The 15,641-nt window shown below is 42.6% G+C and overlaps 1 protein-coding gene across 1 annotated transcript; it reads right to left on the bottom strand.

Annotated features, from left to right (window-relative positions):
- Positions 1–5,466: 5,466 nt before the first annotated feature.
- On the bottom strand, positions 5,467–15,338 carry LOC137085163 (CD209 antigen-like protein 2). Its single transcript, XM_067451748.1, has 5 exons — positions 14,742–15,338; positions 9,888–9,992; positions 9,678–9,799; positions 8,860–8,963; positions 5,467–8,500 (listed from the first exon to the last, which is right to left on the bottom strand). Exons 1-5 carry the CDS (start codon positions 14,839–14,841, stop codon positions 8,362–8,364), a joined length of 570 nt encoding a protein of 189 aa, XP_067307849.1. The 5' UTR covers positions 14,842–15,338; the 3' UTR covers positions 5,467–8,361.
- Between the last annotated feature and the right edge of the window lie 303 nt (positions 15,339–15,641).

Here is a 15,641-nt window from a genome sequence, read left to right as displayed (position 1 = left end):
AGACACAGCGGCCATGACGAAATCCCAGCCGAAACGCCGCCCGCCGAAACATACTTCCACATACCTCGTGCCATAAGTACGAATGGGTGTGCCGTTAGCGGCATCCATCGGGGGGCCATGCCCGCCAGCCATAGTATCCACAATTTTCGCCGGCAGGATGCTGCGCTGAGCTCCAGAATCAACCAGCAGCCGCTGGCCAGACAAGGCGTCAGTGATGAATAACAGCTTGCAGTCACGGCCAGCACCCATAGCTGCTAATGAGCGGCGGCCCTGGCTTTTCCCTGGCCTCCAAAACTGCAAGGCTGACGACACTGTTTGGCCTTGGCCCCAAACCTGGAATGGTAATAACACCAGCCGTCCTCACGCTGTCGGCGGGTTGTCACAGCAGCTGCCGTGCCATGGTCGTCCCCCGGGGGCGGACATGGGGCAGACGTGTGATGAGGGGGCAACAGCGCATGCACAAACTGCTGCCGGTTGGCAAGGAAAATCCTGTCTGCTTCCACAGCCAGCGCCCGGTAGTCCCTGGAGGAAAGGAGGGAAGAACTGGCCAGTGCGGTGCGCACGGGTGCTGGAAGCTGCCGCAGGAAAATGTGGGCGAAGAGGAATGACGGATCCGCTGCTCCCAACACAGTCAGCATCCTCTCCATTGACGGCTTGCTATCGCCAAGGCCATTCAGGGACAGCAGGCGGTCTGCTTTCTCCAGCTCTGACAGCTCAAAGAGGCGCAACAGGAATGCTTTAAGTGCATCGTACTTGCCGTCAGCCGGAGGAGCCTCTAATAGTGCCATAGCCCTGGCTGTCGTCGAGGCATCCAAAGCTGTTACCACATGGAAATACTTCGTAACGTCCTGCGTTATTCCTCTTAACTGGAACTGGGCCTCGATGTGTTGAAACCATGGCCGTGGATTGTTCTGCCAAAAGTCCGGCAATTTGATGGTGGCCGCGTAGATCGCGCCGACATTAGCTGCGGCGACATTAGCCGCGCCGATAGCAGCGGCGGGCGCCGCAACGGCATCATTTTCACCACCGCCGTCGTAACATAATCCAACCTTATTCAACTCGCGTCGGGTCACCAATGTGGAGTGCAGTAAGTGATGAGACAAGAGACGGAGATGCGTCGAGTCAGCTTTACTAACACTTCAACATAATTTTCCAAACTGTACAGCGAGCAATGTAAACAACTCTCACACAACGTGAAACCGGAACTTCTCTGCCGGAAAAACCCGCTCCCTTAAAGGGGCCGCGTCTGGGTGAATGTCTCATACCGTTTAACTTGTAGGTCACCACAGTACCATCTTTATTTCTAAAACAAGGCTGATTTAAAACGGGTACTTTCTCTTGCATTGTTTGTTAATGAATGATCTGATTGTTAAAAGTTTAAGAACTGAAAGAATTAAACACAAATATGTTCTCATTACATAAAAATATTGTGATTTAATCTCAACAACATAACAGCACGATGATCTTTCATAGTACTTTTGACACTCTTAAATTTAAATTTTGTTAATTTAATAGCAAACAATGCAAGATACAGGTTTCACATCACCCTTGGTTCTCACAGGATATTACTGTACTTTTATTACACAATGGATATTATGATTACCATCTAGTGCTAAACAAACTGAAAAAAGCTATAATAAAAATGTATTTACACCGTTTATACAAGTGATAAACACAATCGAAGAACAACTTCAAAACTAATTGCATGCAATAATGTTTTATTTTACAGTATTTTTGACAGCAACACTGCGGATGTATTGTGAAATAAAACAGAGTTCTTTGTACAGAGAAAATCTCAAAATATATAATATGCCCTGTAACACCAAGCCTATCTTCAACTTTTGACCATAAATTCTCTGTAACATCACTTGAATATCCTTGCACCCTGGCAAAAACCTTCCGGCAGGACCAATAAAGGCTTGTTTTTGTTATCGGGTGACATGCTCATGAAGATGGCGTTGTTTCCGGTCATTTCAGTCTGTTTATTATTGGTTTGGTGACAGAATCCTGACATTACTACTGACTTGCGGTTTAGAGTTCGATCAGGCTTTCATCTGTGTGTGTGTGTGTGTGTGTGTGTGTGTGTGTGTGTGTGTGTGTGTGTGTGTGTGTGTGTGTGTGTGTGTGTGTGTGTGTGTGAGCCTGTTTATGTGGTTTATGAGGACACAAATTTGTATAACTACATGGGTATTACACTGGTATTACACTATAAATGTGGTTTATGAGGACACACACACACACACACACACACACACACACACACACACACACACACACAAATGGTTGTTTTTTGTGACATTTGGGGACATTCCATAGGTGTAATGGTTTTTATACTTTATAAACCGTATTTTCTATCCCCTTACACTTCCCCTAAACCTACCCATCACAGGAAACATTCTGCATTTTTACTTTATAAAAAAACCTCATCCTGTCTTTTGAAAGGGGGACATGGGGAAATGTCTTCATAAGGCACCCTCTTCTGTAATACCCGTGTCATTATAAACATTTGTGTGCTGATATGACAAAAACAAGCACACATGCACACGCACACACACACACACACACACACACACACACACACACACACACACACACACACACACACACACACACACACACACACACACACACACACACACACCTGCTTCTCTTCAGTGTTGATAATGACCAGATCAGCTCCTCGATCCCTGCAGTACTGCCTGCTGTCAGACCAGCTCTTCAACTCGTTGGCTATGAACAAACCATCTGGACCCCACAGTTGTACTAGAAACACCGTTTTTTTTTTTTTTTTTAACTGTATACATAAAAAATATGAAGAAAAAAAGGTGTAAAAAAGATGTCAGAACAAAAGGGTTCTCCCCGAGGGGAAATCCACTCCGCACGATCAAAGTCACGCGGCGATGCCTTCGTGCTCTGGTCATGTGGAAAAATCCCGGGTTTCTATCCCAGGGACCCGTGTTGGGGGCTCATGTTCGTCGCGTAACGCTAACGACAGATGCTTCCCTCACGGGGTGGGGTGCGACCATGAGTGGCCGTTCATTCCAGGGTCTATGGCAGGAAGACCAGCGGCTATGGCACATAAATCGGCTAGAGATGCTCGCTGTGTTTCTTGCATTGAAACAGTTTCTGCCCAACCTCAGGGGCCATCATGTATTAGTCAGGACAGACAACACATCGGTGGTCGCCTATATAAATCATCAGGGGGGTCTGAGGTCCCGGCCCTTAAACAAACTGGCACGTCAGATCCTCCTGTGGGCCCAAGGGAAACTGCTTTCCATCAGGGCAGTTTACATCCCAGGGTTCCTAAATCAGGAAGCGGACATCCTGTCGAGGCAGGGGCCGAGGCCCGGGGAATGAAGACTCCACCCCGAGGTGGTGGAGCTCTTATGGCAAAGATTTGGGAAAGCAGAGATAGACTTGTTTGCTTCGGCAGATAATTCTCACTGTCCTCAGTGGTTCTCTCTGTCACATCCAGCCCCACTGGGGTTGGATGCCATGGTACAGGAGTGGCCGAGGCTGCCCCTGTACGCATTTCCCCCGATTGTCCTGCTTCCAGGAGTTCTGGAGAGGGTACGCCGGGATGGGGCCCAGGTACTTCTAGTGGCTCCGTACTGGCCGACCAGAATATGGTTTTCAGACCTAATATCTCTCCTGGAAGGCTCTCCGATGGAGATTCCGACCAGGAGAGATCTCCTCTCTCAGGCGGGCGGGAGATTCCTGCATTCGCGCCCAGAGTTATGGAAACTGTGGGCCTGGCCTCTGAGGGGGCCAGGCTCATAGAGGAGGGTCTCTCGACTGAGGTCGTAGAGACCATCCTTCACTCCAGAGCTCCGTCCACGAGGAAACTGTACGCTCTGAAATGGAGACTGTTCTCAGCATGGTGCAGAGAACGGCAGTTGGACACAGTTAACTGCCCGGTTGCTGGTGTTACGAACCCTTTTGTTAAAAGTGGCTACGTAAGGGTTTCACAACATAAAGAAGGACACGTGAAACATGAGTGCACTGCATTAACATTTATTATACTCACAAACATCTAGAAACTCACGAAACACGTATCACAGACACAAGCACATACTTCACTTCAAATAATATGAAGATAACAAATATTAACAAGACGAACAGCAAAGTAATTTAACTAAATCAAAAGAAAATGAAAAGCTAGTTTGCTGGTTCTCCTCTCTCCTCCTATGCTCCGCTTCAGTGTCTTTATTATAGTGGATCCAAAACGACTCCAACAAGGTGCAGGTGTGTAATGACACACAGGTGCAGACCTAATAATGAACTCAGACACAGAGAAAAACACACAGAGTCACGACGTCAGTACAAGGAGAAGAAAACACAAGACACAAACCGTAACACTGGAGTTCCTGCAGGCAAGGTTCTCGGCAGGGTTGACCCCCTCCACAATAAAGGTGTACGTGGCGGAGTTAGCTGCCTTCCACGCCCCTTTGAGTGGATTGTCTTTGGGAAGACACCCTCTAGTTACACGTTTCCTCTGTGGTACTTTAAGTTTGAGGCCGGTGGTGCATTCGAGGGTCCCGACCTGGAACTTGGCCATTGTTTTACGGGCTTGTCTGAGCCTCCGTTTGAACCTTTAGAGGAAGTTCCAGAGAAATTCCTCACCCTAAAGACTATCTTTCTATTGGCCATTTCATCTCTTAAAAGAATAGGAGACATTCAGTCCTTGTCGGTAGGGCCCTCATGTTTAGAGTTTGCGCCTGGTATGGTAAAGGCTTTCCTGCATCCCAGACCAGGTTACATCCCCAAGGTTCCTACGAGCCCTCGGGGCCCCATTACTCTTCAAGCCTTCTGTCCTCCTCCATTTATGACGTCAGACCAGGAAAGACTAAATCTGCTGTGCCCGGTTAGAGCGTTAGACGCATACGTCCACAGAGCTGCCCTGTGGAGAAAATCTGATCAGCTTTTTGTCTGTTTTGGAGCCCCGAAGAAGGGGGCTCCCGTGTCTAAGCAGAGAATGAGCAAGTGGGTGGTCGACGCCATCTCACTTGCTTATGAGGCGGCCGGACAGCCATCTCCTTTGGATGTCCGGGCGCATTCTACGAGGGGTATGGCTGCTTCTAAAGCACTTTTGTCGGGGGCTTCCCTCCAAGATATTTGTAATGCGGCAGGCTGGTCTTCGCCGCTTACCTTTGTCAGATTCTATGAGTTAGATGTGGTATCTACTGTTGGGGCGCAGGTGCTATCGTAGTCGTGTGCGCTACGGCTTCACACATACGAGCACTTGGTCCTATGGCGATGTGGGTATAAGCGTTCTCACAGCATTTCGACGCAGCTCGAGTTCCCCGAAAGGGAACGTCTCGGTTACGTATGTAACCCTAGTTCCCCGAGGGAACGAGACGCTGCGTCGCTCGGCCATATCCCCTTATCCCCTTATAAAATATAAAATTCATACATTTATACATTTATCAATATGCCTGTGTGAGTGTGTGAGAGAAATAAATTCAAATGAACAATCAAACTGGTTTCTTTATTAAAATATAAAATTCATTCATTTATACATTTATCAATATGTCATAGTCTACCATATGTCTTAGTTAAAGCTCGTAATACAAAGTCTTTCTACATGAAAGGAGAATTGTTCAATGTGTGACAGCGTCCTGTATCATAACTAAGTCTCTGCAGTTTGTAACAAACCAAACTGTGTGAAAATCCGGTAAAAACTCGGGGAGTTATGATCATTGAGGTTGAGAATACATCTTCCTCAGTAGAAATAAATGCGGGGGCGGCGCATTGGGGACCCATCCAAGATGGCGCCGCGCTGATACATCCGCTCCAATAGAGGGAATGCATCGACGTCACTTTCCTGCCATAACACGCCCCCTCAGCCAGGGCTGAGTGGCAGAAGAGCAGAAGAGTTAATGGAGGAAAACAGGAGTATAGAGCAAACAATCCTTACAACTTACCAAAGATTCAGTGATCCATGGATAATGATATGCAGCCAGGAATCGTGTTTTCCTGACATTTTTAGGAGCCTCATTTCGACAAGAATGTTTATAACGTTAACTGTCATTAATCACATTTTTCAAGTGAATCTCGCATGTATATGTGGATGGGTCAATGTTTTATAGCGTGGAGTGGTGGTATTATACTTTATATTCACTAAAAACTGTCACTCATTCAATAAACGCAATCTCACAAAGTTCCGCAGTGACGTTGGTATACAATGAATCTCTTATTTTCACATTGTCTGCACTTACATAGGATTGCTGCGCGTGTTTAACTGAACTCAGCGCCTGCACAAACGCTCGAGCGGTGAGTGATTCCAAATTGAACACCTGTGATTGGCCAACTCCGTTGTAGAAGTCTACAAACATGTCTGTGATTGGCTACATTACTCACCGAGGCGAAAACATGTTGGAAATGTAATCATTTGACGAGTGCAAATACAGATACACACTGGGTCATTTGCTAGCTCCTTTTCGCTGATAATATGCAATTATTGCAAATTCTTACAGAGGATTACATATCCTAGACAAGCAGTTATGTGCAGCGTTTCACTCTAAAAGCAGAAGCAGCAGCAGGGGGCAGTGGTTTGAGTGAGTAAATTACACGCTATTATCAAGTCCGTCTCAAGCTCAGAACAGCGATGTCTATGCGGTCCGTGGACAAGCCTCCCCCTACCCCCCTTCTGGCACAGGGCCTGGTTTTGTGTGTTTTCGCTGCATTCGCGCTGTAAACCAATGCTGCCAGTCTTTCTGCCACTCAGCGAGGCGTAATCACAGTCACTCCAGCTGACGATGACGTCACGTGCATTCCCTCTATAGGCAGCGTAAGTCTATGGGGCGTCTACGTATATTATGTCTATGGCAATAACACCCAGAACCGGCGGACTCCTCGGTCCCTCACCGGAAATGCTCCCCCCGGAAACTCTAACTCTCATTTTTTGGTTCCGCTCTGGTTCAAAACTCGTCACCCATGACATCTACATTAATCCGGAGAGATCTGAAAACTGAGTTTTCGTTTAAAACGCTCTCTATCCACACTAAAGTTTTCCACAAGTTTCTCATCCACACTGAAACGTTATAGTGAATGCCAAATTCAACTCACTGCACATGCGTAAAACCTCATAAAAGCATTCATAAAGTTATCACATAATTCTTCTGGTAGGATCATTTTATTTGGCAACATATCTCAGCATTCACTGATGTTTTTATAACTGCTCTTATGTTTTGCCACAGGACAGCAAATGCAAGTACATTTTCTGTCATCCTTGCAGGACTGTGATATGAAGCCCAGATTGGACGGCTGGGTAAAGAGTGACAGTGACGGGCCAACAAACTTTTTAAAGTTTGTCATGTGTTTCACCCTTTCACATGAAAGCAGTTTATACACTCGCAGAAAAAAAGGTACAATTTTGTTCTTTAGGGAGCAAAACATATAACTGTACCTTTTAAAGGTACACAATTGGTCCTATAGGGCCACATTTTGTATTTCTCCCTTATTTGACACTCACTTCAGATCTTGCAGTCTGAGTTGAATGATTTGTGTTAGATGAGGGAGACATACAAAATGTGCAGTGCTAGGGGTCGTCCAAGACAGGATTGAAAACCCTTGCCTTCGGGTAACATTGTTTTTAAGTTCGGTCTTAAGTTAGGCAAGTTCGATCCTAGAGAGTCGCTTTCCGGCAGAGTTTGGTTCCAACCCTCAAAGACATCTATAGAAGCTCTTATTGAGAATTAACAGGTTTAGATCTTGATGTTTTATTTAAAATGTTTGGTCACCATTATGGAGGTCCGTGTTTCCTTAGTTGGGCAGTTTGACTCTTGGCTTTTTATGTTAGTTTTTGTTACAGTGTTAACAAAACACCTAATCTGTGAAAATAAAAAAAAAACATAAACAAGCCAAACACTGACTAAAAATATAAATAAATAATATTCACCAGCAGTTTTCTCTCGCCACAGATCAGACATTCTGAATGTTGATTTTTAAACATTCTAGTGGGAAAAAGTTCAGACACACACGAATATCAAGAATCAGCAAATGAATCTCAACAATGGTGATATACCTAATGCTGCGATGCATGCTGGGAGCCATGAGTTTTATATTATAGTGGCTTAGAAGGGTTGGAGCTAAACTCTGGAGGACATCAGCTCTCTAGGACTGACCTTACCTACCCCTGACTTAGAGGTACAAAAATGTAAGGGTACCACCCCAGTGACGGCCACTTGTACCTTAAAAGGAACAATTTTCTACTCTTTTTTTTTTTTTTTTTTTTGAGTGTATACGATGAAATAGACATACAGGAATTTCAATAATGAATTGTGTTCACAATAAGATTGATTCCATAAGATACAAGTTTAATCAGAATGAAAACAAAAAACAAAAAAAACAGGATGATCCCTATTTCTCACAAATCCCTTTTCTCTTGTCAGAGCATTTGAGATCATTCCAGTTGTTCAGGGTGTGTTTGTCAGGGTTCAGTTCAATGCAGTCTTCATCTCTACTACCATAGTTATTCGGCTCACCTTCAGCCCAAAACCTAAATAAAATGTGTCAGATTTTCAATTTTTGAAAAAAGTTTTTATCCATTCAGCACCAAACAAATTAGTAATGTCACACACAATAAATACATAAATCATAAACGAACAGCACTCAGTACTGCACTGAAAAGTTTCAAGAGTGAACAAAGCAGAAGTGAAAGTGCAGAACAAGTATTTTTTTTTGTGATTTTCTTTATAGGGAGGGCTTTTGTGGTTTTGCTGCATATGTTTATGGAAAAGCTGTCTTCAGCACATTTCTGGAGGTTTTGATTTAAAAAAGAAAAAGAAAAAAGAGAGAACTAAAAAGACTAAAATAAATAGGCCTTAATACATGATTGTCTGTGAGTGTTTCACTTACACTTGTTTCAGTGGTGAATTATCCACCCATTTCATGATCCCTTCGTTCTCGATGTCAGACAAACCAATCCACACTCTCTCCTTGATGAATGAAGATATGAACCTCTGTGGGAGTAAAAACAGGAATACGTTTGTACACACACACACACACACACACACACATGTTGGTCTATGTGGTTTACAGGGACTCTCCATAGGCGTAATGGTTTTTATACTGTACAAACTGTATTTTCTATCCCCTTACACTGCCCCTAAACCTACCCATCACACACACACACTGCCCCTAAACCTACCCATCACAGGAAACATTCTGCATTTTTACTTTCTCAAAAAAACATCATTTAGTATGTTTTTAAGGCCATTTGAATTATGAGGACATTTGATATGTCCTCATAAACCACATTTATAGTGTAATACCAGTGTAATACCCATGTAGTTATACAAATTTGTGTCCTCATAAACCACATAAACAGGCTCACACACACACACACACACACACACACACACACACACACACACACACACACACACACACACACTTCCCCTAAACCTACCCATCACAGGAAACATTCTGCATTTTTACTTTATAAAAAAACCTCATCCTGTCTTTTGAAAGGGGGACACGGGGAAATGTCTTCATAAGTCACCCTCTTCTGTAATACCCGTGTCATTATACACATTTGTGTGCTGATATGACACAAAAACAAGCACACACGCACACACACACGCACGCACACACACACACACACACACACACATGCACACACGCACACACCAAGGCACACACACACACACAGACACACACACACAGACACACACCTGCTTCTCTTCAGTGTTGATAATGACCAGATCAGCTCCTCGATCCCTGCAGTACTGCCTGCTGTCAGACCAGCTCTTAAACTCGTTGGAAATGAACAAACCATCTGGACCCCACAGTTGTCCTAGAAACACCGTTTAAAAAAAAAAAAAAACTGCATACATTAAAAAATGAAGAAAAAAAGGTGTAAAAAAGATGTACACAAAACTAACCTCGTTTAGAAGCGCCCTGAAAGTACTGCAGTATGATGCCAGCAATCAGAAGAAGACAAAGGATCCCAAGACACACTGTGATCACCATCAGACGTCGACTTCCTTCTGCCACACAGGAACAAAACACAAATATTAATGAACACACTCATAGTTCTGTCATGAGTTTTGGTAGATATAGCAATGTGTTTGTATGTGCATTTTACTACTGTAAAATAGGCAAACAAGAACTAAAAGTAAAAAAATAATTACTTGTTAATACACACACACACACACACACACAGAGAGAGAGATCTATGTGTGTATGTATATACAGTCTTGTTCAAAATAATAGCAGTAAAATGTGACTAACCAGAATAATCAAGGTTTTTAGTATATTTTTTATTGCTACGTGGCAAACAAGTTACCAGTAGGTTCAGTAGATTCTCAGAAAACAAATGAGACCCAGCATTCATGATATGCACGCTCTTAAGGCTGTGCAATTGGGCAATTAGTTGAAAGGGGTGTGTTCAAAAAAATAGCAGTGTCTACCTTTGACTGTACAAACTCAAAACTATTTTGTACAAACATTTTTTTTTCTGGGATTTAGCAATCCTGTGAATCACTAAACTAATATTTAGTTGTATGACCACAGTTTTTTAAAACTGCTTGACATCTGTGTGGCATGGAGTCAACCAACTTGTGGCACCTCTCAGCTGTTATTCCACTCCATGATTCTTTAACAACATTCCACAATTCATTCACATTTCTTGGTTTTGCTTCAGAAACAGCATTTTTGATATCACCCCACAAGTTCTCAATTGGATTAAGGTCTGGAGATTGGGCTGGCCACTCCATAACATTAATTTTGTTGGTTTGGAACCAAGACTTTGCCCGTTTACTAGTGTGTTTTGGGTCATTGTCTTGTTGAAACAACCGTTTCAAGGGCATGTCCTCTTCAGCATAGGGCAACATGACCTCTTCAAGTATTTTAACATATGCAAACTGATCCATGATCCCTGGTATGCGATAAATAGGCCCAACACCATAGTAGGAGAAACATGCCCATATCATGATGCTTGCACCTCCATGCTTCACTGTCTTCACTGTGTACTGTGGCTTGAATTCAGAGTTTGGGGGTCGTCTCACAAACTGCCTGTGGCCCTTGGACCCAAAAAGAACAATTTTACTCTCATCAGTCCACAAAATGTTCCTCCATTTCTCTTTAGGCCAGTTGATGTGTTCTTTGGCAAATTGTAACCTCATCTGCACATGCCCTTTTTTTAACAGAGGGACTTTGCGGGGGATTCTTGAAAATAGATTAGCTTCACACAGACGTCTTCTAACTGTCACAGTACTTACAGGTAACTCCAGACTGTCTTTGATCATCCTGGAGGTGATCATTGGCTGAGCCTTTGCCATTCTGGTTATTCTTCTATCCATTTTGATGGTTGTCTTCCGTTTTCTTCCACGTCTCTCTGGTTTTGCTCTCCATTTTAAGGCATTGGAGATCATTTTAGCTGAACAGCCTGTCATTTTTGCACCTCTTTATAGGTTTTCCCCTCTCTAATCAACTTTTTAATCAAAGTACGCTGTTCTTCTGAACAATGTCTTGAACGACCCATTTTCCTCAGCTTTCAAATGCATGTTCAACAAGTGTTGGCTTCATCCTTAAATAGGGGCCACCTGATTCACACCTGTTTCTTCACAAAATTGATGACCTCAGTGATTGAATGCCACACTGCTATTTTTTTGAACACACCCCTTTCAACTAATTCAACTAATTTCCCAATTGCACAGCCTTAAGAGCGTGCATATCATGAATGCTGGGTCTCATTTGTTTTCTGAGAATCTACTGAACCTACTGGTAACTTGTTTGCCACGTAGCAATAAAAAAAATACGAAAAACCTTGATTATTCTGGTTAGTCACATTGTACTGCTATTATTTTGAACAAGACTGTATATGCAGTGGGAATCGAAAGTTTGGGCACCCCAAGTAAAAAAATGTATTAATGTGCATAAAGAAGCCAAGAAAAGATGGAAAAATCTCCAAAAGGCATCAAATGACAGATTATATAAAAAAGTTTCCATCATTTACACTTTCAAAATAACAGAAAACAAAAACATGGTGTCTGCAAAAGTTTGGGCACCCTGCAGAGTTAATACCTTGTACTGCCCCCTTTGGCGAGCTGAGACCTGACAGTGTCATGGATTGTTCTCAATCATCGTCTGGATAGACCAGGTGATGTCCATCTGAAAGGTTTTAAATGCTCAGACTCATCTGAGCATGCCCCAACAATCAGCACCATGGGTTCTTCTAAGCAGTCTCTCTCTCTCTCTACGCCTCTCTTCATCAAACTGCACTGGTTGCCAATGGCTGCTCGCATCAAATTCAAGGCACTAGTTATCGCCTACAAAACAACCACTGGCTCTGCACCAATATACCTAAACTCACTTGTTCAGACTTACACACCCTCCAGAAGCTTGCGTTCTGCGAGTGAGCGGCGCCTCGTGGTTCCATCCCAAAGAGGCATGAAATCGCTCTCACGGACATTTTCCTGGACCGTTGAGCCACTGAATCTGCATTAACGACAACAGCTGGGGCAACAGCCTTAAGCCGGGTGCACACTGTGCGATTTTGGCCACGATTTGGCCGTCTGGGACAAATTTAGCAAATCCTAAAAGATTCCTCTGATCCTAGGCTAAAATCTGACGTCTTTGGTCGTTAGTTTGACATGTTCACCGGCCGCCGATTAATGAGCGCTGCAATCAAATTTCACCTCAGACGAAATTCTGGCAGTGTCAGAAGATTTGGCACAGAATCCTGCAGTGTGACTTCTCCTACGACGACCATCAAATATCTCAGTTTTTGAAGACAAACTATGACCAAAACGAGTGCTAGAGATTTCTTTGTAGCCAGCATTTCAGTCCCGCATGTAATGCAGCTCACTGTCACTGAACGAGTCATTCATTGATTGGGGCGGCAGTGGCTCAGTGGTTCATGTAAGGTTGTCTACAAACCGGAAGGTTGGTGGTTCGATCCCCGGTTCCACCTGACCAAGTGTCGAAGTGTCCATGAGCAAGACACCTAACCCCAAACTGCTCCCGATGAGCTGGATGGCGCCTTGCATGGCAGACACCGCCGTCGGTGTGTGAATGGGTGAATGTGAGGCAACAAAGTGTAAAGCGCTTTGGATGGCCATAGGGTCTGTTGAAAGCGCTATATAAATGCAGTCCATTTACCATTTACCATTGATGATATGAACTCCGGGTGAGTTTTCTTGCGCGCGTCCGTTTTTAGCGCGCCTTCACTATCGTGCAGTCTGACATTAATGTCAACTGAGATCTTACAGTGTGACATGGCGATCATGTTCGTACAGTCGGACATTCGCAAAGGATTTTGAAAAATCGCACAGTGTGCAGGACCCATTAGTCCTAATGGGTTGTTATCATAGCTATCAAAATCCAGTGTTCTGTATTTTGCGTACGTGAGTTTTTGTTGTAGGTGGCTATGAAAAAAATAAAAAAATAAAAAATAATAATTGTGTACTGTGCTAATTAATTGAGACTTCTTACAGCTCTTACAGGTTGTTGGCCTTGTCTGTTTCGTTGCTTCTATTGCTCTCCCCTTTTTTGTAAGTCGCTTTGGATAAAAGCGTCTGCTAAATGATTAAATGTAAATGTAAGCAGTTGAAAATGAAACTGAAAATAGTTGACGCTCACAAAGCAGGAGAAGGCTATAAGATAGCAAAGCGTTTTCAGATGCCAATATCCTCTGTTCGGAATGTTGTTAAGAAATGGCATTCATCAGAAGCAGTGGAAGTTAAAGCAAGATCTGGAAGACCAAGACACATATCAGACAGAACAGCTTGCAGGATTGAGAAAAGCAAGTCAAAACCCACGTTAGATTGCACAATCCCTCCAGAACGATCTGGCAGACACTGGAGTTGTGGGACACTATTCCACAATAAAGAGATACTTGTAAAAATATGGTCTTCATGGAAGAGTCATCAGAAGAAAACCTCTTCTACGTCCTCAACACAAAAATCAGCATTTGAAGTTTGCAAATGAACATATAGACAAGCCTGGTGCATTTTGGGAACAAGTTCTGTGGACCGATGAGGTTAAAATAGAACTTTTTGGCCGGAATGAGCAAAGGTATGTTTGGAGAAGAAAGGGCACAGAATTGAATGAGAAGAACCTCTGTCCAGCTGTTAAGCGTTGGGGTGGATTGATCATGTTTTGGGGTTGAATTGCCGCCAAGTGGCAAAGGGAACATTTCACAAGTAGAAGGAAAAATGGATTCAATAAAATTTCAGCAAATTTTGGATGCTTACTTGATGCCATCTGTGAAAAAGCTGAAGTTAAAGAGAGGACGGCTTCTCCAAATGGATAATGATCCTAAACACACCTCAAAATCCACGGTGGATTACATCAATAGGCATAAACTAAAGGTTTTGCCATGGCCTTCACAATCTCCTGACCTCAACATCATTGAAAATCTATGGATAGACCTTAAAAGAGCAGAGCGTGACAGACAGCTCAGAAATCTCAAAGAACTGGAAGACTTTTGTAAGGAAGAATGGGCAAAGATACCTCAAACAAGAAGTTTTGTTGAGTATCTCATAATGAGTCTTAAATGAGTTAAATAATATAAAAATACTGTCTTTAACACATTAATTTGGAGAGTAACTGTGAAATTACTACTACATATAAATATTACAAAATAAATGTATGTAATCATAATTACAGAAAAAAATGAATAATTTGTTATTTTTTATAATCAATTGAGACAGCACTAATTGAAATAAAACCCGTTCTCATTTTCTGAAACCCCTGCGATGCCAACTCTGCTTCAAATGAAATGCCCTACTTACTGTGATTTTGAGCTCTTTCTTCATTCTGGTTGTATCTTTGAGGTACAGATGAGTTCTTATTATTTCTGCGTTTATTTTCATAAAAGTCCTCTAATTCCATTATTTGTTGTTGTGTCTTGCAGTGCGTCTTGACAGATGAAATGTGGTCCTTATAATGATGACTAATTTTAGTAGTTCATCTTATATAGCGCTAAATTTGCACAGGAAGTGATTTAAATGGACACTGACCTTCAATGTGAATAGACTTCCTGAAACTATCCTCAGACCTGTATCATATTGTCCATTAAACCACATGTAGTGAGCTAAAAGCCTATTTTGGCAAGTAAAAACCCAGCAAGAGTCTGTGTCCACTCATATGAACTACCTAAACAGCCCGAACTGGACCTTTATATTCATGACAGCTAACTGAAACATAATGAATAGTGTTTTTAAGCTGCACCACTGAAATGAAATACCTTTAACTCTGAGCTGATCTGCATCAGAAAAACTCACTCATCAGTCAAAACTTCTCTATTAACGGCTTATGTCAATAGAATAACATATTTGATTTTCAATTATTCAAAACCCCACATTTTGTCATTCAGGAATACAAAATATGAATATATATATATATATATATATATATATATATATATATATATATATATATATATATATATATATATATATATATATATATATATATATATATATAATGACAGTACAAAAGACCAACCAACACAGTGGTTTTCTCAGAGTGTTTTAGCACTTACCCTTGTTTCAGTGTCGAATTATCCACCCACTTCATGATCCCCTCAGACAAACCAATTCACACTCTTTCCTTGATGAATGCAATTATGACCTTCTGTGTGAATGAAAACAGGAATAAGTGTGATTCCTCTCCTTCATTAACACTCACAC

This window comes from Pseudorasbora parva, chromosome 1 (assembly GCF_024679245.1).
Source record: "Pseudorasbora parva isolate DD20220531a chromosome 1, ASM2467924v1, whole genome shotgun sequence".
In the NCBI taxonomy this organism is placed as follows: domain Eukaryota; kingdom Metazoa; phylum Chordata; class Actinopteri; order Cypriniformes; family Gobionidae; genus Pseudorasbora; species Pseudorasbora parva.
Note: the sequence above shows the minus strand (reverse complement) of the source record. Positions and strands in the feature narration are given on the sequence as shown.

Coding starts and splice junctions, on each gene's coding strand:
- LOC137085163 (XM_067451748.1), bottom strand. CDS start 14,841: ATGGAATTAGAGGACTTTTATGAAAATAAACGCAGAAATAATAAGAAC. Junction 9,800..9,887: donor TCAGGGCGCTTCTAAACGAG/GTTAGTTTTGTG, acceptor CGGTGTTTCTAG/GACAACTGTGGGGTCCAGAT. Junction 8,501..8,859: donor AATTCACCACTGAAACAAGT/GTAAGTGAAACA, acceptor CATTTTATTTAG/GTTTTGGGCTGAAGGTGAGC.